Source organism: Panthera tigris, chromosome A2, assembly GCF_018350195.1.
Source record: "Panthera tigris isolate Pti1 chromosome A2, P.tigris_Pti1_mat1.1, whole genome shotgun sequence".
Classification (NCBI taxonomy): Eukaryota; Metazoa; Chordata; class Mammalia; order Carnivora; family Felidae; genus Panthera; species Panthera tigris.
The window spans coordinates 68,833,777-68,858,782 of NC_056661.1; the positions used below are offsets into that span (position 1 = coordinate 68,833,777).

The 25,006-nt window shown below is 39.7% G+C and overlaps 1 protein-coding gene across 2 annotated transcripts; it reads right to left on the reverse strand.

The window, feature by feature from the left end:
* Positions 1–16,807: 16,807 nt before the first annotated feature.
* Positions 16,808–24,387, reverse strand: SEC61G (SEC61 translocon subunit gamma). 2 transcript variants are annotated; one of them, XM_007094774.2, is made up of 4 exons: positions 24,300–24,387; positions 22,567–22,665; positions 20,934–21,036; positions 16,808–16,902 (listed from the first exon to the last, which is right to left on the reverse strand). In XM_007094774.2, exons 2-4 carry the CDS (start codon positions 22,658–22,660, stop codon positions 16,893–16,895), a joined length of 207 nt encoding a protein of 68 aa, XP_007094836.1. In that variant the 5' UTR covers positions 22,661–22,665; positions 24,300–24,387; the 3' UTR covers positions 16,808–16,892. The 2 variants fall into 2 exon arrangements, with proteins under 2 accessions (XP_007094836.1, XP_042819407.1); XM_042963473.1 differs by lacking the exon at positions 24,300–24,387 and adding an exon at positions 24,013–24,245.
* Between the last annotated feature and the right edge of the window lie 619 nt (positions 24,388–25,006).

The following is a 25,006-nucleotide window of genomic DNA, read 5'->3' on the forward strand; positions in this document are numbered from 1 at the left end:
TCCCTCCAAAGGCAATGATCTGCGGATATTGGCTAAGCTCTCCCTAGGTGGTCCCCGGATGTGAGCCAAGAAGTGGTGGCCTGTCTGATAGGGAGTCTTAGAATAAGACTTCCTCCTACCAGGTCCGATCTCCTCCTTCTCTGCTTCCAACACAACTCCTTGAGGACTCATCTCTTGCTTTCCAAACTCAAGCCCAGGTGCAGATGTATAGTAATTTCCTTCTTCCTCCACATTCTTACATTCTTTCTGGTTCTGTTTTTATGTCACAATTCTGTGCCTGCCTTTCCTCAAGATTTACCTTTGATTTTCAAAAAACCTATTCTTTGTTTATACGTATGTATATGTGTATATATATATATATATATATGTATTTAAAATACGTATGTATCTCAAAAAGCCTGTTTTTAAAAATATAGAATATATATTATATATACATTTTTTTTTTAATTTTTAAATCTTGAACTTTGAGCTTGTATATCTCTGTGTATTCCCTTCCTGCTAATTGCTTCTAAGAGCAACGTATGGCCTCTGACTGACTAGGGGAAAAGTAACTGAAGTGAATAGATATAAAAAACATAGTAGTGAATGTTTCTATATATTATCCTGTTATAATACTTCCCTTGAAGCAATGTGTTAAATCCAGGAAACTTGGAGGATCAAGACATTTGTAAATCCTTTAAGAAGATACCTAGCATACCTGTAGTCTCAGCATTCCAAAATCCAATGCATCTTAAAAGGTTCACCTTCACACAACCTCAGTGAAATATTTCTCATCCCCCCCAAGATATACACAAATAACCATACATGTTTTATTATAAATACTCTGATGAATGCCTCCACTGCAGGAGTCAATGGGCTCCTGATAAGTCTGCTTCTTCTCCATCCTCTACCCTTGTTCCTCAAAGTAGCACCAGTGTCTGTGAAGGAACTTCTGAGAAATGCAAAACCCCAGTCCTCATCCCTCATTTCCTGAATCAGAATCTGCATTTTAGCAAGATCCTCAGGTGGTTCATTACACACTGAAGTTTGAGCAAATCTCTGCTCAGGCACCACTAGAAATGTAGGAAGAGGGTCTCCGAATTCCTCCCCCTTCCTATCTCCCGAGTCTAGAATTGCTTTGCTGTCGCTCTAAGAAATAAGGGCAAACAATCACTCTTCCCTTTATCCTTAGTTACTTCAGGGTAACTCCCAATCATTCCTTGAAAACTGCTGCCTAATTCCTGTAAGGTTCTGGATTTCCCGTTTTCTGATCCCATCCATCACTCAACCCTTCCTTAACTCTGAAATTCTTCCATTCTGCCATCTGGAATGCATGGCTAGTTACCAGTCAATTCCCAGTGATTTCCTGTATTAGAATCTTTCTTTTACTCCTTACGCTGTTCCAGAACTGCTTAGCCTGTAGCTCTGTCAAGGAGAATCTTTCCTTTCCCAGTCCCACTCCTAACATCAAGACTGGAGACGGGAGAGGTATCCTCCTTGCTCCTCAGTGCAGCTTTGAGATCCATCTGTCATCTTCTGTAAACTCCACTCTCCAGCTTTCAACCTCACAGCATCAATCAGTACCACCCACTCTCCTTAACTCTTGAGTCAGTCCTCCCTCCCACCCCATTCTGGGAAGACTCTCATTCCTAGCTTGCTGTCACCCTCTCCATCCCTACTTCTGTTTTAATTCTTGGTGATCTTAAAATCCACAAAGGTAATCTTCTCAATACTTTTACTTTCCAGTTTCTTGACGTCTTTACCTCCAAGGATCTGGATTTTCATTCTATCATAGTTGCTGATGATTCCCATGGTCCTTCCAAGTGTTATAAGTAGTCATTACCAGCAACTACAACTTCTCCGTCATTTGAATCTTAGAACTGTCCTTCAACCACAAAGTCATGTCTTTCTAGCTCACTCCCTGTAGTACCTTCAGCCCATTGGAACACACAAGCCAGTATCACTCATGCAGCTCGTCTTCTAATTCTTACCCAGTTTAAATACCATGACACATCATTATATCACTCTCTGACATGTACCCTCAACCCACTTAACTATTTTTTTCCTTCATTTCTTCACTCGGAAAAATTTCTGTTCTATACCCATATACTTTTTCCTTTTATTAGCAAGAACAAGCCATTCCCACTGCTGGGGGAGTAGATCTGTCTCCTCTCACTCCTGCATTATAAATTTTTCCTTTCTCCCCTGGGCCATTCCTATCTCTATAAAAATACATTGCTATTTCTCTCATCTTAAAAAGAAACCGTCTTTTGACCCCACCACCCCTTTCAACTAGCACCCTTTACAGAAACCTCAAAAGAGTTGTCTGTAGTTCTTTGCTCATATCCCTAGCCCCTCATAGTCTTTGGAACCCACTCTAGTCGGACCTTTGCCCCAACATTCTACTACTCTCATCAAGGTCACAAATACTTTTTACGTTGCTCAGTAGTCTCTCTCTAGGTAAGCTCTCTCCATCAGTACAAATACTCTCTACATTAACTCTCAATCTTCAGCTTACATAAACTCTCAGCAGCATCTGACTCAGTGAGTCACTTACTCCTGGAAGCATTTCCTTACATAGCTTCCACAACACCACAATCCCCAGGTTTCTTCCTATCTCACTGGCTTCTCTTTTTCTGTCTTCTTAACATTGCACTTCCCAGGACTTCTATCACTGGATTTATTTTCTTTTCTTGCTACGCACACCCCTTAGATGGTCTAATCTCACCTCAAGGCTTAAAACATATCTCTACCCTGATGCTTCCCAAGTTTATATGTCTAGCCTGAGCATCTCCTGAAAACACCAGCTTGCCTTCTCAACATCTCCATTTGACTATTTAATAGGTTGCTCAAACTAACATGCCCCAAATCAAATTCCTGATTATCTAAAAATCCACTCCTATCCAAATCACCCCCATTTTATTAATTGCAACCTTATCAGGGCTGTATTTGTCTGTGATTCTTCAGTTTGTATGTAATTGTTCACAAGGGAGAAACATTTTTATGTGTATTCGCTCATCAGGTTTTTGGGGATTGAAATATAAAGTAAAATAGATTTCTTTTTTAAGTTAACAGGGCATGACTTTCACTTGGAATTAATTCCTGATACATAGAGGAAAGGTCTTGGGTAGATATTGCATTGGGGATTGCCATAAAAAAGGAGCTGGGTTTCAAAGATTTTTATTGACCTCCACTGCCCTGTGCATGGTTGCCTGGGCCGAGCATTTCATTGTCAGCATGATGACCACAGCTATAATTGCAGGAGAAATATTTATATTTAGGTGTGGCTGCCCATGTTACTGAATAGTTACATGAGAGTCATACCTACCGAGTCACACGTTTCATCCACTCCAGAGGTCATGATACAACAATCTGGTGATCTCCAGGTGGGAGCTCAGGCCTTCAGCTAGAAAGATGAGCTGTGTAGACTGAGCAGTGCTTCTCAATCTTTACCAAACTTAATACCATTTATGAGCATTGTTAAAAAGTGTAGAATCCCAGGCCCACCATCTATAGATTCTGATTTGGTAGGTAAAGTGGAGCCCCAGGACCCACATGGTTTACAAATACCTGGATGAGTCTTAGGTTCTACCAAGTTTGGAAAGCAATGGTATTTTTTTAATTTTTTTGTTTTAATCTTTCATTTTTCAGAGGGGGGAGGGGGAGGAACAGAGAGAGAGGGAGACACAGAATCAGAAGCAGGCTCCAGGCTCCAAACTGTCAGCACAGAGCCCAACGCGGGGCTCAAATTCATGGACCGCAAGATCATGACCTGAGCGGAGGCCGGACGCCTGACTGAGCCACCTAGGTGCCCCATGGAAAGCATAGGTATTTAAAGATGAGCCTGGGTAATCCTGTAAGAACCCAGCAGTATTAATAACAACAATAAACAAACACAAAAGGTACAAATGTTAAATGAATTGTTGAAGTACACGTTTTCCACCCCCCATCCAAAAGTTCACTTTATGACACTTTGCTTTTATGAAAGATGTACTTTAGTACTTTTTTTCACTAAAAAAAGAAAAAAAAAAGAAAAAGAAATCTGAATAGGATTTTAACTTTTATGAAATGATCCCTGCTATTTTGCTTTACTCTATTTCAACTTATGGAAGTAGACTATGCATAAGAATCCAGGTAGTGGGGGAAACCTGTCCTCAGAGATGTTACTGTTATGAATGTCTTCACCCAAAGATACCATAAAATAAATGAAAATCCCCGCCACAGACAGAAGATATGCATGACAGAGCACCGGCGAACGCAGAGCAGGATGTCTCCTACCAGCACTGATGGGAGTAGGAGCGCGGACCATCACTCCACAGGTATTTGTGGAGCACAGACAGTACTTTTTACTCTAAGTATTCAACCAAAAGGAATGCTTGCACAAATACACCAGAAGACACGCATAAGCATGTTCTTAGCAGTGTGATTCATCACAGAAAAGAAAAACAAATGAGAAAACTAGAAACACTTCAAATGTCCGTCAACAGTAAAATGAGTACATACATTGTGGAATAATTTTACAATGGAATGGCACACACCAGTGAGAATAAACGGACTATGGCTATTAGAGCTTTGTATCAATATGCATGAATCTCAAAAACAGCATTCTGAGTGAAGAAGACAAGTCATAGAAGAATAAAGGCAGTATGGTTCCATTAATACGAAGCTCCCACACTGTCAAGCTGAAAATATATTGTTTATGTGCTCATACCTATAGTATACAACCCAAAAAATGAGAGAAAATTCAGGATAGTTATCTCTTCTATGTGGAATAAAAAGAGAGAAATACAATTGTGGAGGGCACAGGACACTTCTGGTTCGATTTAATTTTTTCAATTGGGTAGTGAATACACAAGTATTTGTTTTATTATTCTTTTACACTGTTTAGTCACATGGTGTATAATATTTGAATATAAAACTAACATCAATTTAAAATAGAATGGCTATTTATTGAACACTTTCTTCCAAACATGTAAAGTAGACTCAAAATAATAAACAATATTTATAACAACCTCATATGGCATTTCTTCCTTATTTTACTGATAAGGAAACAACCACAAATTTGCCTGAGTCCCTACGGTTACTAAAAACCAGAGCCTGGACTTGAACCAGTCTAACTCTGAAGTCTTCTGCTTTCCTGCATCTCATATTAATAATGTTAGTTACTGGGGCACCTGGGTGGCTCAGTTAAGCATCCAACTATTGATTTTGGCTCAGGTCATGATCTCATGGTTCATTGGGCTCTGTGCTTACAGCATGGAGCCTGCTTGGGATTCTCTCTCTTCCTCTCTCTCAGCCCCTCCCCCACTCATGCCCTCACTCTCTTAAAGTAAATAAACTTTAAAAAGAAAAAGAAAAGTAAATGTTAGTCACTATTGTGCCTGGAACTCTTCCAAGCACTTTACATGCAATATTCACAACTTCAGAGATGAGGGAATTGAGGCATGGTGAGAGGATTGATTTATCCAAAATAACACAACTGGTAAGTGGTGAGGCTGCCTCCCCTGTGCCCTACTGCCTGCCAATGCTAACCTCCTCAGCCCCTCCGTAATCCACTTCCTAGTCCTCTCCTTTCCTTCCACTAGTGTTCTTATTTCAGGATAATCTCATCACTTTTTAGAACACTAGACTGCAAACTCTTTTCCTTGCTTTCAGTTTTTCTCACGATTATTACTGCAATCAATACATCCTCTGGAGTGCTCTTACTACGGTCTTCCTAAAATAAAATTTGAACTAGTCCCAGCACCAGGTGCACTGACCTCATATGGATATTTTGTACTATAAATACAAAGAAATACTGAATAATATATAAGAAAACCAAATTTAATAAGCACACAAAATGAAGAATGGTGTTGGGAATTAAGAATCTTCGTCCCCTTTCTCACTATACGTAGAGAACATGGCAGACAAGCGTTTATTTCCCAGACAAAAGAACAATAAAATAATGTTACTCCAAATATTAATTAGCCCCAGAAAAACGTTTCCCACCTTGGTGCGTAGACGTCCCCAACCATAATAGTCAGCTACTTGCAAATCACTCTAAAGTAAATTTTGTTAGTTTACAAGCCCCAAAGATATGTGAGTAAGGGTCTAGTCAAGAAAAGAGAATATACTCCATGCAGCACAGAGAAAAAATTTAATATTGGGAGCTAGATTCACAGTCATTAAAAAAGTTAAAAAGCAAAGGTGGTGGTGGGAAAACCCCCAAATTAGCAAAATCATGAAACCATGACCATCCTTAGATCCAGAGGAATGATGGGAAAAGGTGGTGTTCCCTGAAGCTTGGTACCAAGCCCTTGGCATGAGAAGAGTTCAGGAGCCTAAAACAGAAGAGATATGCAACCACCAGAGGAAGTGTTACCCAGAAATTAGAGAAAAGGAGAAATATCTGGGTTCTTCCTCCTCTAGCCAGTGCCTCCCCAGAGCTGAAGCCAGTTTCTAAGAGTTTGGAAATCTAGTTTGAAGGGGTCAGCCACTAGAACAGAGAGGGGGAAAGATAAGGAATGAACCTAAGAGTAAACAGGTAACTGATTAGCCCATAGAACTTTCAATCCTATTTTTGTGCCTCATTCTTAACTATGAACAAAAAAAATTATCCAGAAGGAAAGATAATGTAAGAATGGGAAAAAAAAATGTTTTAAGCATGAAAGACAAAAAAGCCATTATCTTCTCAAAGAGATTTGAGATGTTACTGCATTCATGAATCAATAATATGAAACTATTAAAAAATCCAAACCAAAAACAGAGCTCATAGAAATTAAAAATCATTGTTAAAATAAAAAATTAAAGTTGGAAGATGAAACTCTCCCAGAAAATAGAACCCCAAGGTAAGAAATTGAAAAATACGTGGAGAATTGAGAAAGTACATTAGAGTAACTAGAGTTCTAGAAAAAGAAAGGAGAGAAAGGAAATAGAGGAAAGAATATTTGTAAAGATAATTTTCTAGAACTGAAGAATATAAGCCTCCAGATTTAAAAAGCCCAGTAAATGCTCAGCACAAGAAATAAATCACATCTAGGCAATTCTTCATGAAGTTTATCAAGGTAAAGAAAAGACCCTAAAAGCTTTAATAATAATAATAGTCATAGTAATTATAACAAAAGTCATTAACAAAGAATGAGAATCACACTGGAAATATATTTATCAGCAGCACTATGTTATCAAAGGCAATTAATTATAAAGATCTTCAAAGTTCTGAGGAAAAATGTTTAAGCTGTTTAGAACCAAGTTTTTCATATGCAATAAAACTATCAATGAAGTGTGAGATTAGACAAAAGATATCTGGATCTCGTACACATTTTACTTAGGAAGTTATTGATGATAAATTACAGCAAAACAAAAGAACAAATCAAGAAAGTGAAAGATTTAGAATCTGGGAAACATTATGCCAGGATGTTGCTGTGTATCAGGTCAAGAAAATAATTCCTCTGGACAGGAGAGGACAGAGGGCTCTAGAGGGAGGTGAAAGGCATGAGGAAAAGAGAAAATTCCATACGTTTGATACTCCTTGAGACACAGGGATTAAGGCAGGCAATGTTAAGGAAACTAGAAATAAAAACATAAACACACAAAATACATAAAGCTGATCGAAAAAGAAACGTAACCATAATACGTTACTTGGCTGGGAAGTTAGCAATATTTATTTTGTCATAACAATGTAAACATCATTTATTAATTTTTTAACTTTTAAAGTTTATTTATTGGGGGGGTGGGGAGTGAGAGCAGGGGAGGGGCAGGGAGAGAGGGAGAGAGAGAGAATCCCAAGCTGGCTCCACGTTGTCAGCACAGAGCCTGACATGGGGCTCAAACTCATGAATGCTTAACTGAAGGCACCACCCAGGTGCCTGTATTAATTTTTTAACTTTTAGAACCGACCTATTTGCCAAGCAAACAATGACAAGAGTAAAGGGTATCACGTCTGAAAACGTAAAAACTCAAATGGCAAGAGCCAAGAGGTGATGGAAAGAAGCAGCCAAATAAAGAGAAAAAACAAGCCCACAAATAACCTCATTGTCAAGGTAGGGAGTTAAAAAGAGACTGCCCGCAGTTGTCAGAACAAGAAATAGAGGTGGAAATATACTATTTAAAGACACAAAGGTAGTCAGGGCAATTAAAGATAGTAGTTTATACTCGGAAGATGGAGAAGAGAAAGCAGCAGGCATGTAATAAGCTAACACATCATCTGTCCTAACAGAAAATCAACAGTATATCTAAGTAGGTGAAGCTGGAAAGAATTCGTATGATTTTGAGATTAAGGTAATTCCCAGAAGAAACAGCTAAAATAAAAGTTAGGCTTCTAGACAGTGGGACTGGCAAGTCAAAGGGTTGAAGCCAAAGGTTGATGTTTTTACAAGCCTCTGTACCATTTGACTAAAAACCTTGCTCCCTATTAATTTGATAAAATGTATGTGTGTGAGAGGTGCAAAGGTTTATAGCCACAGAATATAGCCGGTATGAGTTTTAGACCACAAGGCTGGGATAAGAGAAATTCACATTTTCTTCTTTGACTAATAAAAACTCAACTGTTCCGGGGCGCCTGGGTGGTTCAGTCGGTTAAGTGTCTGACTCTTGATTTCGGCTCAGATCATGATCTCATGGTTCATGGGACTGAGCCCCAAGCTGGGCTCCATGCTGACAGCATGGAGCCTGCTTGGGATTCTCTCTCTCTCTCCCTCTCTGTCCCTCCCCAACTCATGCAGACATGCTCGTGCCCATGCTCTCACTCAAAATAAACTTTAAAAAATAAAAAGTTAAACTGTTCCAAAGCCCCGTCCTGTAAGTTGTCAGAAATTTAACCTCAGCTGTTTTCAAAGATTCCCCCACCAGGCCCTGGGTCATGCAAAGGCCCTGAGGGTGTACACAGTCTTGAACATTCAAAGAACCTCAGGTCTCCAGTCCATGCTAGTTGTCAGTGATGTGTTCTTTAACCCCTCAGCCCTCTAGAGACAGGAAGCAGTAACCCTCTGTCCCCTCTGCCTCATAAGTACAAGTCTTTTTTAAAAAAATAAACAATTAATAGAAAATAAAAAATGCACAGGGTGAGTAAGGCTAAGTATTGTTACCTGAAACTTTTGTTTTACGCATACTGTACATGGACTCCAGTGTATTTTTTTTAACCCTAAACATTACCTCTGACTGACATTTTTTCTAAATATCTTCGCTATAGAACATTCAGATATTCAGTCTAGTTTGCAAGTATAGTTTTACAACTGCTGACTCTCACAATGGCTTAGTCTAGGTCAGGTCATGTCAACATTAAGACCCATAATGCTGGCAGACAGCATTTAGAATGGGTAGCAGAGCTTCATAGTCTTAATAGCCCTATTTGTGCAGCAACTAATTTGGACAATCCAGGTCAGGTAAAGGAAACAACTGAATAGAATGCTAAAAAAGAAATACTTAGCAAGTGATGAGTTTTTGGTATTAATTACTTTTGTCTTTAATATAATTTTAAAAGGACAAGTCTGACAGAAATGAATGATACACCAGTGGAAAACTGGATCAGTGGATGCATAGTGATAATAGATTGGTAAGTTAAATAAGTGAAAACTTACATATGTACACATATACGTAGAGAAAGAAAGCCTACAGTAGAATTCTGAAAGCTGATCACAAATATGATGAGAGAACTGGAGGGTCCTCATTTGTAAAAGGAGAATACATTTGAGGATCCTGCATGCTTCGTCAAATTCTAACATTGTTTTCCCAAGTTTAGGTGCTCAGGTTTGCCTCCAAACACTCTTATATTAAACACATTATTACATCATTACTGAACAATAATATAGTAGGCAAAGACTAATGTGTAATAAATACTAGGAAGAGTCAACATATATTTCTCTAAATATACAGTTTATAAATACACTTGTACATATACACACACACTCACACACTACACATTCATATACATACTCTTGAGTCTCCCCCACTTTTTTTTTCATTAAGGTCCCTGTGGTATAAAAAAAAAAAAAAAATGTATGTTTAGTCTTTGTCCCTGGTTCCTGGCACAGAGCTCCTAACACTCTTGGAATTTCCTGTGATAGGGGTGTCGTTCTTATTCATAAGGAGGCTCTTTTGATCACACTTGAGTTTATGCGAATGCGGTGACTCTTGGCAAGCCCCCAGGTGGCTTCAAGATGGAGGCTGGTGACTAAAACCCAAACAAAATTAGAGGGTTACTCTGGGACAGAAGAGAGGCTGGAAATTGAATCCAATCGCCACAGTTAATGATTTAATCAACAATACCTACATAATGAAGTCTCAGTAAAAACCCCTGCATGATGGGGTTCAGGGAGCATTCCTGTGGGTGACCACATCAATGTGTTAGAAGAGTGGCACACCCAGAGAGGACACAGAGGGTCTGCATCCGCCTCCCCACTCACACCTTGCCTTATACATCCCTTCCATACGGCTGTTTCTGCATTATATCTTTCATAATAAAGATGTTGGTAAACCACTCTCCAGAGTTGTGAGTCATTCTGGTGAATTATCACATCTGAGGGGGACACATCATGAGAACCCCCACATTTGTAGTCAGCTGGGCAGTAGTGTGGGTTTTCTGGGGACCTCACTCGCAACTTGCATCTGAAGTGAGGGCAGTCTTGTGGGACTGAGTCCTTTACTTGTGGGATCTGAGCCTAACCCCAGGTAGACAGTGTCAGAATTGAAATGCAGAGCTGGGACACTCAGTGTCATAGAATTGGAGAATTGGTGTCGAAAAATGACACATACTTGGTGATCAGAAAAAAAACCCCTGCAGACCCAATGAGTGCCCTTGAACTGAAGGCCAGCTTTGGTGGGGTATGGACATTTTTAGATACCTCAGAGTCCTCTCTGAGGAAACCAGATCACAGAAAAGCACTTTAGAAATTATCTTCCCCAGTTTCTTCAGAGACTAAACAGGTAAAGTGCACAATTTTTATTTTATTATTATTTTTAAGTAATGTCTACACCCAACAGGGAGCTCTAACTCACGACCCTGAGATCAAGGGTCTCATGCTCTGCTGAATGAGCCAGCCAGGCGCCCCAAAGTGCACCATTTTTAAATGTCTGGCGATAGCTCCTTCACAACTGACTACAGTGGCTGACCATGCCATTGTCTACTATCAGCACTGCTTGTACTTTTTCTACTCTAGGGTGCCTAGAGAAAGGGTCAGAACAAATCATTACCAATAGGACTTTTTGCACCCTATTTACACAGCCAGACTTGAGGTTAAACACTTTCTTCTTACTTAAGGAAGCACACTTTCTCACCAGTACCCAGCCAAGTTCTTAGCATACAGTAGGGAATCAGTTCAGTGAATTCAACTAAAGTTCCCCCCAAGCCTTTGTACTTTGGGTTAGGGAACAGAGGATGTGAGACATTCTTTTAACATGACTCTGAGCAAGCTGTTGGGACAAGAGACATGGCCATATGAAGAGGATCAGAACTCCAGCCTGTACCAACTGGAGGAAGGCCAGCTAAGTACAGCCCAGGGAACCCTGCCTCTGGGGAGATGGAAGGATCAGAGAAAAAACAAGATTTAACGTTAAAATACCTATGTTCTGGGCACCGTTCCCACTTCACTCACATGTAGTACTTTCTTCCTTAAAGTAACTCAACACTGAAAGCTGGGCATTAGCATCCCCATTTTTAAGATCAGGAGACTGCAGTTCAAAAGGGTTAAGGAAACTTTACCTAGGGTGACATGTTACATACAACTCTCCCTACATACTGCTGGTACAATGAACTACTCTTCTTCCCTGAGGGGACAATGATCTTGCTTTGTTACTGGTTCAGTTTATTGTGACAAGTGTCTTGGTTCTACCCTCCTGACCTTCCCCAAACACACAGAAATGACACAATCTCTTTCACATCTATACAGTTTAACTTTCAAAGCCCTTTCACATCTATAAGGAGTTAACAGTCTTCTTACTATGGGGAGGGGCAGGGCCTTTTCTGGCCATTACACTTAGAATACCAGAAGAGCTGAAAGAACTGGCTGGTTTTTCTGGTCCTCCCATCTAGATTTTTGTTTGGTTTGGTTCACAAGGCCTCGAAAATATTCTAGAAAAGAGAGTGCTACCCTGGTCAGTTTTACACCCATTTGCTTTCTTTCAAGGCTGGGTAGTCCTCTGTCAAGACTGCAGGTAGCCTCCAGTGTGTTATTGTGGCCTTTAAAGCAGCAGAAAGTGCCTTATAAATTGTACTGATGCTGACAAAATGTAATCACATCTGAAAAAAACCTAAATTGCATTGCCATATGGAGATACAAGAGAGATTCCTAAATCATTGATGGAGAAGGAAATGATTTTTTGTATAGGCCATTGGCAGAGAGGGGAAAGAAGGCATGGCAGGTTAAAAGCCCAGAATGACTACTGTTCCAAGTTGAAAAGCTAAGAAGTGCACAGATCAAGACCACGATGCAGGCATATAAAGAACACTAATGTGTGTGTGTATTCCAAAATCAAAAACCAATACACGCACATCCACATATGTGTGTATTAATTTTGATACTGGGTTACTCTGACCAGAGAAGTTGAGGATTTGCTTGTGTCCCCTACCAGGCCAGTGATGGAAATGATCCTGTTCTATGTTGCCCTTACAAACAAGAAATTATTAAACCGGCAATGTATACAACACTTCCGTTTCCTTCATGTAACGAGGAGAGTGGCTACTGTAGGCAGGTACTTGGGATTTGGTAATAAACTAGTCAGACAAAATGTCTCCTTCCTGGAACTTCTATTTTAGTGGGGCAGACAGTAAAGAAAAATAGCCAGGTGTGATGGTGTGGTGGCAGTGGAGGGGTGAGGAGTAAGCTGTGGATATGTTTTTGGAGAATACAATATCTACGTTACTTGCCACAGGGCTATTATGAAGATCAACTAAGAAGGAGTAGTTTGAAAACTGTAAAGCCTTATATAAGTATCATCAATCCTACAAAGCTATGTTCCAACCTCCACTAGTGAGTCAACATTTGTGATACTATTCCTTTAGAAATTCAACAAGGGTTTGGTAGGAGGAGAATGCAAATACATTTTTATTAATTTGTAATTAGCGAAGCGACCAATGTCCTGTGGCGATGAACTTTACTAAGTCACGGTATCAAGACATTCTCAGAACCTTCTCAAAAGCCCACAAACAATGCTATAATCAATGTTGACTAAGACAAACAAAAACAGCAAGGTCGATTAGGGGCTAGAAGATCACGTGGAAGACAAGCGAACACATGACTGTAAGCATGGCTATGGAATGCGAAAGGGTTGAGGTAGAATGAGCCTCAGAAAATGGGACAACTGCATCGGAAGCATCAGGAAATCTACCCAGAAGAGACTGTCTCTAGCACACAAAATTATGACCAGAGTGTACCATCAGAGGTAGAATTCAGCTCTAATGCTTTCTGGCATAAGGCGCTCCTTCAAACACAAAGTACAGTGATGCCTCCAGCACTCAGGCTAATTCAAATACCACTCTTTCCAAGTAGAACCTTCCTAACAAAATGAGACAAATGGCCCAAGAAGGACAGATTCTGCAGTAAAACACTCCTTTCCAGCAGTAACAAAGCAACTGGAAAAGGAACCATGCTTTATTTGCTACCCTTCCATCAAGGCTCTGCCATGCTGTCTGGACTATTTATTTGATTCCTCCTTGATGTTTATTTTTCTGTTGACTTTTTGTGGTTAGTCTAGTGGACCAGGTGGCTGAGCACTTGCGTTAAGGCATAGGGGTTTATGAGAATTGCAGAACAACTACAAAAGGGACATTCTTATATTTTGCTGTAAGTATTTAAACAACACAAAACCATTAAAAATTTGGGGGGATGGCTGGCTGGCTGGCTGAGCCAGTAGAGCATGTGACTCGATCTCAGAGTCGTTAAGCTCAAGCCCCACGTTGGTGTAAAGATTACTTAAAAATAAAATCTCTAGGGGCACCTGGGTGGCTCAGTTAGTCAGTTGAGCGCCCGACCTCGGCTCAGGTCATGATCTCATGGTTCGTGAGGCCGAGCCCTGCATCGGGCTGTGTGCTGACAGCTCAGAGCCTGTAACCTTCTTTGGATTCTGTGTCTCCCTCTCTCTCTGCCCCTCCCTCACACTTGCACTCGATCTCTATCTCTCTTAAAAATAAATAAATAAAAATAAAATCTTTAAAAAAAAGAAAAAATATATTAAGAATCTTATTTTTTTAAATGTTTATTTTTGAGAGAGAGAGTGCAAGTGGGGGAGGTGCAAAGGGGGGTAGACAGAGGATCTGAAGGGGGGCTTTGCACTGACAGCAGACAGCCCAATGAGGGGCTCAAACTCACAAACCATGAGATAACGACCTGAGCCAAAGTTGAATCCTCAAGTGACTGAGCCACCCAGGTGCCCCAAAACCACTAAGAACTGTAGAAAACTTGACACTCAAAGTGTGGTCCATGTACCAGTAGCCATCAGCAGGGAGACAGAAATGCAAATTCTCAGGCTGAGCCAGATGTACTGAATCAATCTCTAAGGGGAGGTCCCAAGGGAACATAATTTTTGTATTTTTTTTTTAAATGTTTATTTAGTTTTGAAAGAGAGACAGAGTGTGAGCAGGGGAGGGGCAGAAAGAGAGGGAGCCACAGAACCCGAAACAGGCTCCAGGCTCTGAGCTGTCAGCACAGAGCCAAATGCAGGGCTAGAACTCACGAACCATGAGATCATGACCTGAGCAGAAGTTGGATGCTTAACCAACTGAGCCACCCTTCAAAACACAAATGCACCAGCTCTTAGATATACTTACATGGTGAATAAGAAAAATCTATTTATTTTTCCTATATAAGATTCATTGTTGAGTGTGGTTATTCTGTTCTTTCACATTATTGGTCAGCTTTCATTTTACATGTATAAACATATGTATGTAGTACATTACCTATCCATGTGTCAAGAACCAGCAAGTCAGCAAAAGAAAAAATAAACAGCCAAAATACACACTATAAATAGGGATTCATAATTATATCAAGAATGAAAATACTAAGGTCCAGAATTATCTTATCCTAGAAGAAAATATACACATTCGCCAGAAGCAAAGAAAGTCTACATTTTAGAATTTGTCCATACTTTATATGTATTATGCGCACATGTACATGTATGTGTACAAATATATGCAGGTTTATGTATACATGTATACACACATGCATGTGCACATATACATGTACACATGTACATGTACACACACACACAGACTTTTGGTCTTTAAGGAGTGAAGTATCTGTAAAATGTGGCTATATGGACTCCCTAAGATTATAGATGGCCAAGGCTGTATTTTTATTTCCTTGAGGACAATTCATTCAAAACTGAAATACTTATTGGCATTTCAAACACAGGCAGAAAATATGTTACCGTCACTATGAAAAACCTTACTCTCTGCACCATGGACTCCAAAAATGAGGAATATTGCCCAACCTTACCAGTTAGACCCCTGCCTACCTTATTCAAGAAGAATCAGAGGACATGGGATGCTTGGGCGGCTCAGTCGGTTAGGCGCCTGACTCTTGGTTTGGGCTCGGGTCATGATCTCATGGTTTCATGAGTTCAAGCCTTGCTTCAGGCTCTGTGCTGACAGCACTGAGCCTGCTTGGGATTCTCTCTCTCTCTCTCTCTCTCTCTCTCTCTCTCTCTCTGTCCTTCCCCCATTCATGCTATCTCTTGAAATAAACAAACTTAAAAAAAAAGAAACAAAAGAAGAATCAGAGGACATTTATCAAATATGTGCTGCTAATCAATTAAAAATTTTTAGTTCAAGTATAATTAACACAGTTATGTTTCAGATATACGATATAATGATTCAACAATTCTATACATTTCTCAGTGCTACTAACCAATTTATTAAGAAAATATAGAACTTGGGAAATAAAATTCAGTAACTAAACACTGAATGAACAGATTAATAAAACTATTTTTAAAGCGGGCCCCACTTCAGGCTCCATGCTGACAGCACCGAACCGACTTGGGATTCTTCTCTCCCCTCTCTCTCAAAATAATCTTAAAAAGCAAATAAACATACAAACAAACCTTTTTGAAAAGGGGAATAAACTATCTCACTAGCTTATTACTATTGTGTTTTAAAGGGGAAAGAAAATAGGGCCACTTTTTATCTTACATTCAATTATCAGTGAATTCTTCACAAAACTCAGAACTCCAATGTTTATGACAGTGTGACCAGTTTGTCTGAAGAGGGCCTCTCACACTGAAGTTTCCACCATTATTTTCAGGAAAACATTCCAAGTAGCACCTACACTTCTATTGCTCTACCTGCTTATATTTTGAGTGCTTAAGGACAAAACTCCTACCCTATCCTCGAATTTTCACTACCTTTACCATCCTTTATTTTGTTTCTTCTTCCATGGTAGGAAAATGTTTATCTGAGAGAGGTGCACTCAGAAATTATGGTACATCACTTTAATTTCTCCTATAAGTCAAAACATGAAGGATGGAAGGAAGGAAAGTAAGAAGGGAGGGAGGGAAAAGAATCCATTATTTCCGGGGCGCCTGGGTGGCTCAGTCAGTTGAGCGTCCGGCTCTTGATATCAGCTCAAGTCATGATCCCAGAGTTGTGGGATCAACCCTCGCCTCAGGCTCTGGGAGGACAATATGGAGCCTGATTGGGATTCTTTCTCTCCCTACCTCTCTGCCCCTCCACTGTTTGTGCTTTCTCCTAAAAATAAATAAACTTTAGGGAAAAAAAAAAAAAAAAAAGAACCCATTATCTCCTATCAAATTTGATAAATATCTATGATGGAAAAAAGATAAGCCTGTTTTTATTTTGAAATTATTTTAATTTACAAATACAAAACATCTTGGAAGGCAAAAAAGGAAAGAAAAACACAAAACATATAGACAGATTTTTACTCCATGAGCTTCTCAAATCCTCACTTATTCACCAATCCCCAAGATGAAAAACTCTTCTAAAAAGGTATTCAGCCACCACTGTAAAAGAAAGAAAAATGGTCCATTTAAGTGTATAGAACATTTTAATAACAATAATTATTTGAAATGCAATGTGCTACAATTTTATGGAACTAAAACCAGTTATCTGAGAACCCAAAGATAGCACAAAGGAGAAGAAACTGTACTTTAAAATCTTGTAACTAAAAAAGGTCCTTAGAGATGATGTGGCGTTTGAACAGGTTTGTATTAAAAACTCAGAATCCTCTTTTGGGGACACGTGTTTAACAGTCTGGCATAAAGTCTTTCTGAACAAGATGAAAAATACGAATTACATAACAGGATGGTTAGCTGGTAAGTTTTTCAAGTTGATACACAATCAGTTGAAAATAAAGAATGCGAACTAGTTCAACAGTTTCCAACTACTGTATCTTCACACAATCACTAAAAAACAGGGGTTTAATCATAATGAAAACAAAAATCACCTTTTCTACAGAACTTCTAAGTTTCAAAAGCATAAACATTAAAACCGCATGCTAAGATGCACACTTTAGTATTGTTTACTAATTTTTTTTTTGTTTTTTTAAGTAGGCTCCACACTCTATGTGGGGCATGAATTCATGACCCTGAGATCATGAGTGGCATGCTCTACTGATAAGCCAGTCAGGCGTCCCTATTATTGTTCAGTAATGTTAAAAAAGGAAAAATAATTGCACTACTCGATGAAAGTAATATGCCTGAAAGAAATACTCTTCAATATTACTTTAATGCCAAGTATTTTTAGTGTTTGTTATTAAACTGTATTGCTGTAACTAAACTATCCATGACTACATAACTCCTTTAAATTATAATACTATGGCTATTACTTGTGACTGCTATAATTTTATAGAAGAGGACATACATTTATCATAAGGGAAAACAAGTGATAATTTAGCCTAATGAAAGAGGAGCTTGTGGTTGTATTTCACTTGCCATCACCCCAAAATAATTAAAACAGTGACTTATGTTCTTTTCGAGCAGGAAAAAAAGATCTTAGGGTTTTACAGATGTCGAAGAATGTCATGAGAAGAATAAGTTTTGATAGCATTTCTCACAGAATGCTTTATTTGGCCTTCATTTTAATGTAAAAACTCTCTAAAGGTAGATTTCTAACTCCTTTAACTTTGAAACAATTTTGTCACCAGATGACAAGTTTTCTAAGTAACCAGCTGCTGAACCATCTCTGATTGGTAAGATTGATAAAAGATACTGTGTGTTTGCCACGGAAAGAATTAAGTGAAAGCAAATTTTTAATACTTGTTTCAAAACCCTGTTAGAACAACCCGACTAAACTCAATCCAAAAAGGGTGCACTAAGGCTGCCCTGTCCTAAACAGAGTGCCCTGTCCTTAGGCTACAACTTAGACAAGGAAATAAAAGCTGTCGTAATACAAAACTAGGATAAATAGGGGCGCCTGGGTGGCTCAGTCGGTTGAGCGCCGACTTGGGCTCAGGTCACGATCTCGCGGTCCGTGAGTTCGAGCCCCGCGTCGGGCCCCTGTGCTGACTGCTCAGAGCCCGGAGCCTGTTTCAGATTCTGTGTCTCCCTCTCTCTGACCCTCCCCCGTTCATGCTCTGTCTCTCTCTGTCTCAAAAATAAATAAACGTTAAAAAAAATTAAAAGAAAAAAAAAAAAAACTAGGATAAATAACAATGTTGGACAGATTAAAGATTCAAAAGTCTTCCCTAAGGGCATCCAGGAAAAAGGAATTTAACAAGGAAAATGTTCCATTTTTAGGCTAAAAATAAACCACCCCAACTGTTTAAACCCAGGATAAAGGAAATTTATTGTAGCAGTTAATTGTGAGAAACCTGTCTGAGGATTTTAGCCGTCAGCAAGAAGACATATGTAGAGGCATTTGATTCTAAACGCTGGATTTTAAGAGAATGGATGAAATGCAAACTGGAGCATAAAGTGAGGAACAGGACTCAAAATAGGGAACATTCAACAGAGCCAGCATGAGAGAGGGCTCTCAACAATTAGAAATAGAGGCTCCTGAGCCAGTCGGCCTGCGTATGGTACACTGCTCTACCGGTTACCGGCCAAGCAGCCTGAGGAAGTACCTACTCTCCGTGCCACAGTCTCTTCATCCATAAAATGAAAAGAACAGTACTAACCTCACAGAAGTGTCATGAGGATTAAAGGAGTTAACTAAAGCAGGAAGAGTCCCTGGCACACAGGAAGTGCCCAGTAAGTGTCAGAGATTGTTCATACCATCATGACCCTTAGAAAAAGATAAACCTTGAGTTGTTGACTTAATTTAACAGACACTTATTCAGTGCTTTTCATGGCTACAAGAGTACAGTGAACTAGGTTCTGCAGTGCGCACACACACCCCATAATATATGTATACGTACTTACATAGATTAACATTACGTGTGTGCATAGATAGATGTAAGTATCTATACCAGGAATGCCTCAGAACTCATAATTGAATGTGAAAGGCCCTATCAATCACTTAAGGCAGACAGTAATGCCTGGCAAGAGAGTTAAAAATATATTAAGTGAAGACTGGAGAAAAAATGTGAGAGGCACTCATATAACAATATACTGAAAGAGAGAAAGTTATATGTTGTCCCAAAGGGTAAAACTAAGAACAATGAGGGGTGTTTACAGGAAACAAATTCCCTATCAACTGAAAAAATTAACTGTATCAATTAAACCTATCTGGAATGGGAAGCAAGAGGCCCTGAGCTGTATGTATGAAAATGAAGTGACTTCCCAGAAACTCCATCCTACCCCTTCTGTTTACTGATGAGCTCAAGTGCAGCCCAGAGACACAGAGTCTCAGGTTTCCTAATTCTACTTGACCATTCTCTCCAGGATTCCACAATTCCAGAGCTGGTATTGCTTACTAGTAGTAGAATAGAGATTTCTCAAGTGATGGAGGAGATTCGAGAGACTTGATCCTTTTCAGGCCTAACTTTCTCTGATCTCACGGTATCTCTTCGTGGCACTTCTGCTTAATAACTATAATAACCTACTTAAGAACTCCATCTCACAATATATTCAGTCACTTATCATTTAGAAGACAACTTCCACCAGCATCTACATCAACAGTATCTAGTACTTAAAAGATGTATAGTTTACAAAACATGTCTAAATAATTGCTTCAAACCTCCCCATCCCATAAAATAAGCCCAATAGGTATTACTACTTCTAAATGGCGCTGAAGTTCAGAGATTAAATAAATGCAAAAGCATCAAAGAGCAAATGAGTACTGCAACTCATACTAAGTCTTTACACCAAACTAAAACGCCTAAAACTGACTACTCTCATTGCTCACTGCCATTAGGTTTCTCCACAACTTATAATCAATCTGAAAAGAAAAGCATTTAGGAAAGAATAAAGTAATCCCAGTTTGTCAGTGCTTTCTTCTCCTCTCTAAGACACTAAAGGGTTAAGAAACCCTCCATTAGTACCAGTGGCTCATGGCAGTCACAACTTCCATTTCATTGTCTTACCCCAACTGTTTTTTAGGGCTTTACATGACTTAAACCATTAATCTTTACCATAACCCAAATAAAAGCTATTAGCCTTATGGAATAAAATGGGCACAGAGAAGCTGAGTAAACTGCCCAAGGTCATGACAGCTATTAAGTAACAAAAGAGAGGATTTGAACCTAAGAGATCGAGTCTAGAGTCTGAATTCTATCACTGTAGTGACTTTCACAGGGGGAGCATTTCCTCTGCACTTTAAAAACCAACAACTTAATATACAGCATAAAGAAGACTTAAATTTGAATACTGGTTCTGTCACTTGCTTGGTCAAACTGTTTTTAACTCACTTTCGTGACCCTTTAAAATTGTATTTATAAAAGAAAATTGTACCTATCTCAGAGTTGCTAATAAAGACTGTATAACATATAAAATCACTCTGAATTATCAGGTACTCAATAAATAGCAGCAGACTCTAGCAGCATTAAAAAGTCAAAGCACATATCTGTGTATTAATAACATCGCAGGCTGTCAACTCAAATGATTTCAGTTTTTATTCTATACTAGATACTGTCTATTTCAAAAAGTTTACTTACACAATGATGTTATTAATAGGGATATGGATCAATTTCACAAAAAAGCCAATGAATCCCATTATAGCAAATCCTATTGCTGTTGCCATGGCAATCTTCTGGAATTCTGGATTTAAAAACACAAAATTTAGATAATTTTTTACATTGACATTGCAAATATAGGAGAAAAAAATTAGCAGCAATATAAATAAACTTACTGGTGTACATTTCTCCTGAGAGTGAACATATCATTTTAAGTTAAACAAAACATGACATTATTAATAAATATTTGCTTGACAAATTTTTTTAATTTTCTTCTTTGATATTTAAGGACACATAGAAATAAAGTGTATGCCCATGCTAGTGATTCCATCAACAAGCAGCAAAATAGTCTAACTTCTTATCAAATGACCAGAATATCAAAAAAAAAAAAAAAAAAAAAAAAGAAAGAAAGAAAGAAAGAAAAAGAAAAAAGAAACACGGATAACAGAAATATACAGCATCCATCTCAAAATTTGTTACACTGTTAAAAGGATTAATTATAGGGGTGCCTGGGTGGCTCGGTCGATTAAGCCTCCACCTTCAGCTCAGGTCACGATCTCACAGTTCATGGTTTCGAGCCCTGCATCAGGCTCTGTGCTTGACAGCTCAGAGCCTGGAGTCTGCTTCAGATTCTGTGTCTCCCCCTCTCTCTCTGCCCCTCCCCTGCGCACGCGCTCTCTCTCTAATTTAAAAAAAGTATTAATTATAAAAACATAAAACATGATTTTTAATGAACAATAGAGCTGTTGTTTTTGATTTCATAATGAAGCCAGGAATAAGGCTTGAGAAATCAAGCTGGGCTGGGCACAATCTGAAAACAGGTTTCAGACCATGGTAATGTTCCGTTTAATGTTATTTCCTCAGGGAAGCCCCCGTGCCCTCCTGACTTGGTTAGTCCTACTATTATGTGCTGTCCATACTTCTATTTGTCTTTCACGGTAATTACCGCAGAAGTAATTAGAGTTATAATTGCCATTACTGGTTCATGACTATATTCCCTGAAAAATTCTACACTACACAAAAACATGGACAGGTCTCTATTACATATGTGTATATATTTACTACACTACATATATATTATATTCTGTTATATTCCCAGGTGCTAACTCGGGAAACACTCAAATGAATAAAGGTACACCATTTCTGGTGCACCTTTTTACAGATGAATCATGAAAAACGAAGTTTAGCTTAGTAGATCGATAACAACTATACTGTTGATTTCATGTTAAGGTTTTGTTTTGGGGGGAGGAAATGGGGGCAGCAACAGAGAAGGGAGGACTCCAAAAGATCTTTCGGAGTGGAAATGTGGAAGACACTGACACCTAAAACTCTAAAGTCATTAAATACCACTAAGGCAAACCTAACATGAAACACAAGGCTGTGATAAATTATCTTTCACCATTTGAAAATACATAAAACGGAAAAATCTGTAAAGTATCTGTAAAAAAGCGTACAAAATTTAGAAAATGGCAGTATTAAAATACAATAAAGCAAAATGAATCGCTAAAAATGTTGACAAAATAATGCAACAGCTATTAAGCAGAAAGATACCAATCAAAGAAAAGATTTAGCAAATGTAAAGATTTAATCTTTTCTCCCATTTTAAAGCTATTACCTTTTCTATCAGGTTTAGTGCACCTTTTGACCAGCCGAATTGAGTCCTTCACAAACTGCCGACTCGGCTCAACGAACTGCATTACCTGATCCATGATGCCTATTTAAAAAAAACAAAAAAGTAAGAAGATGCTCACTGGTATTGATTATCATCAAATCAGCACTTCATCAGTTATATCAAAATATAAAGGAAACTAGTCATGAATTCATGTCTGATACGAGTCAATTCCATCTCATAAAACAAAACAAAACAATACAGACTCCAAGACAAAACAGACATTATATTTTCGTCAACTCCGGCATCAGATCAAAGGCTATAAAACAAGCACAGGTCTCACCTCCAGGATTATCACTGACACAGGACACATGCTCCTAACATGACAAGTTAAGCACTTAACACATCCATTCCTTTCCCACTCTGCAGTCTTCTCATTGTTCCTGCTAGGGAACCAACAATTTGGGGATCCAACAAGTATTTTCCATATTTTATTTTAAACTCTCAGAAACCAGTGTCAAGTGTAGTGAAGGCCAACTGTGAGGCTGCAAGAATCTAGCCTAGGGGCAACGTGGACTTCAATCTGATTGTTGTAAACCACAGCCACATAACACTTTCGGAAAAGAGTATTTTTGTGTGGAACAGATCTATCAAATCTTCAAAACCACAAAGATTGACTAAACCAAGATCCAGACTCTCAGAAGCTATTACCTGAACTCCAGACCTTTAGGTAGGACACACCTTTTAAGAAAACAGCGCTATATACTTCATCAGCTAGATTCTTCTGAGGAATCTACTGCCCAATAGAAATGTCACCCAATCTTAGCTTTGAGAGCTTACTACTTGCATTTTACCCTACCTCCAGCCCTTTGAACAGTGGTCAGGCACATGATACTCAATAAATTTTTGTTACATCAAGGAATGAGTACCATTGGAAGAGCAGGTGGTGGTTCAAAGCCCTGTCTAGGAAATATAACCTTCCTAAGCTCCAATTTCCTCACCCGGCGCGGGCAGCTGGAATAAAAATTCTATAAACATTCTAGGCCAAGTACATTGGGTCCCTCCAAAAACACTGCAATGCCTGCGTCCTTAGTACTTCACTTAACTTTGTTCTTCAAATCCAGCGGGCTTAAACTTTATAGATGTCGTGATGAAAGCTAAAAACTTTTCTCCATGAAAAAAAAAAAAAAGGCACAATGCGTAAAACACTGCGTTCACTTTCAGGGGAAGGGATCCAGCAACTTGGTATGATCTCTCGATCTAGAATCTAGACCAACCCTCTCACTTTACCCTATAGACGTGGTGGCAGGGCCAGGGCTAAATAGAACTCTTCCAAGGCAGGACACTACACACAAACTCCCAAAGCCTAAGGGAACTCCAGCGGCACGCCATCATCTCTGACCAGAGCACAGAAGACACCGGCAGCCCCCTAACAGAGTAAAACCTGCACACCGAGGTGGCCCAGGACGAGCAGCCAGAAAGCCGAAGCCTGGGCCAGGACTTTAGGCGCTGAAGGAGCAAGGGCTGTCCAAAGCCACACTCCTTCGGGACCTCGGGAGGCCGCGGCCCCGGGCCTTTACTTCCACAGAGGCCGTGCGAGGAGGTTTGTGGGCAGCCGGGGGCGCCAGACCGCCCAGAAAGGAGAGCCTCCCGGAGAGGGCCGCCGGCTGGCCCACGCCCGTCGCCTCCGCTAGTCACAAAGGACTCATCCCCAAGCCCACCAAGAGACAGATGCTCACCTGCCCGGCAAACTCTCAGACGCCAGCGACACGTAGCACAAAAGCGGACTGACCTAGGACGGCCGGAACCGGAAACCGAGTCTCTGGCCTATGCCCCGCCCACTCCCCCGTTCATTGGTCCTTTACGCAGAAACATCAGTGCGCAGGCGCAGCTCGCCGGGCAGTTTGGACACGCATCCCGGAAGAGGTGCGCTGCGGTGGTAGCTGACGTGAGCGGTTTGGGGGTTTGGCTTTCTTTTCTGCAGTTTGAGTGTGGTGTCTGCCGGGTTCTTCCCTGGCTAACTCCCCTGTTCCCCCAGCAGGCCGATCTCTCACCCTATTCGCGTTCACAGCAAGAGGCCCCTTCGGCCTTGCGCGGTACCTGTTCTATTACACACGAACTGGGTAAATCTCTGCTAAATGGATTCCATTTGAGGGGATGATTTCTGATAGAAGTTTCTGTTTTATGCAGTTCATCTTGGTCGTGTATCTCCTGACTGTCCATACTTTCTGGATGCATTTAATTTTATTGGTCAAAATGAAGCTTATAAACAAAACAATCATATGACCGACCTAGCTCGAAATGGTCTCCAACCCCCAAAGCTGGCTTTCCTCTGGTTATCAGTCTTGGGACTATATCTAGAATTGAATCCATCATTAGGTGTACTCTAGGTTTGATTTGGTTTGGAGAAGTGGTTATAATGTATGTATGGTATCTGACTAGGCTT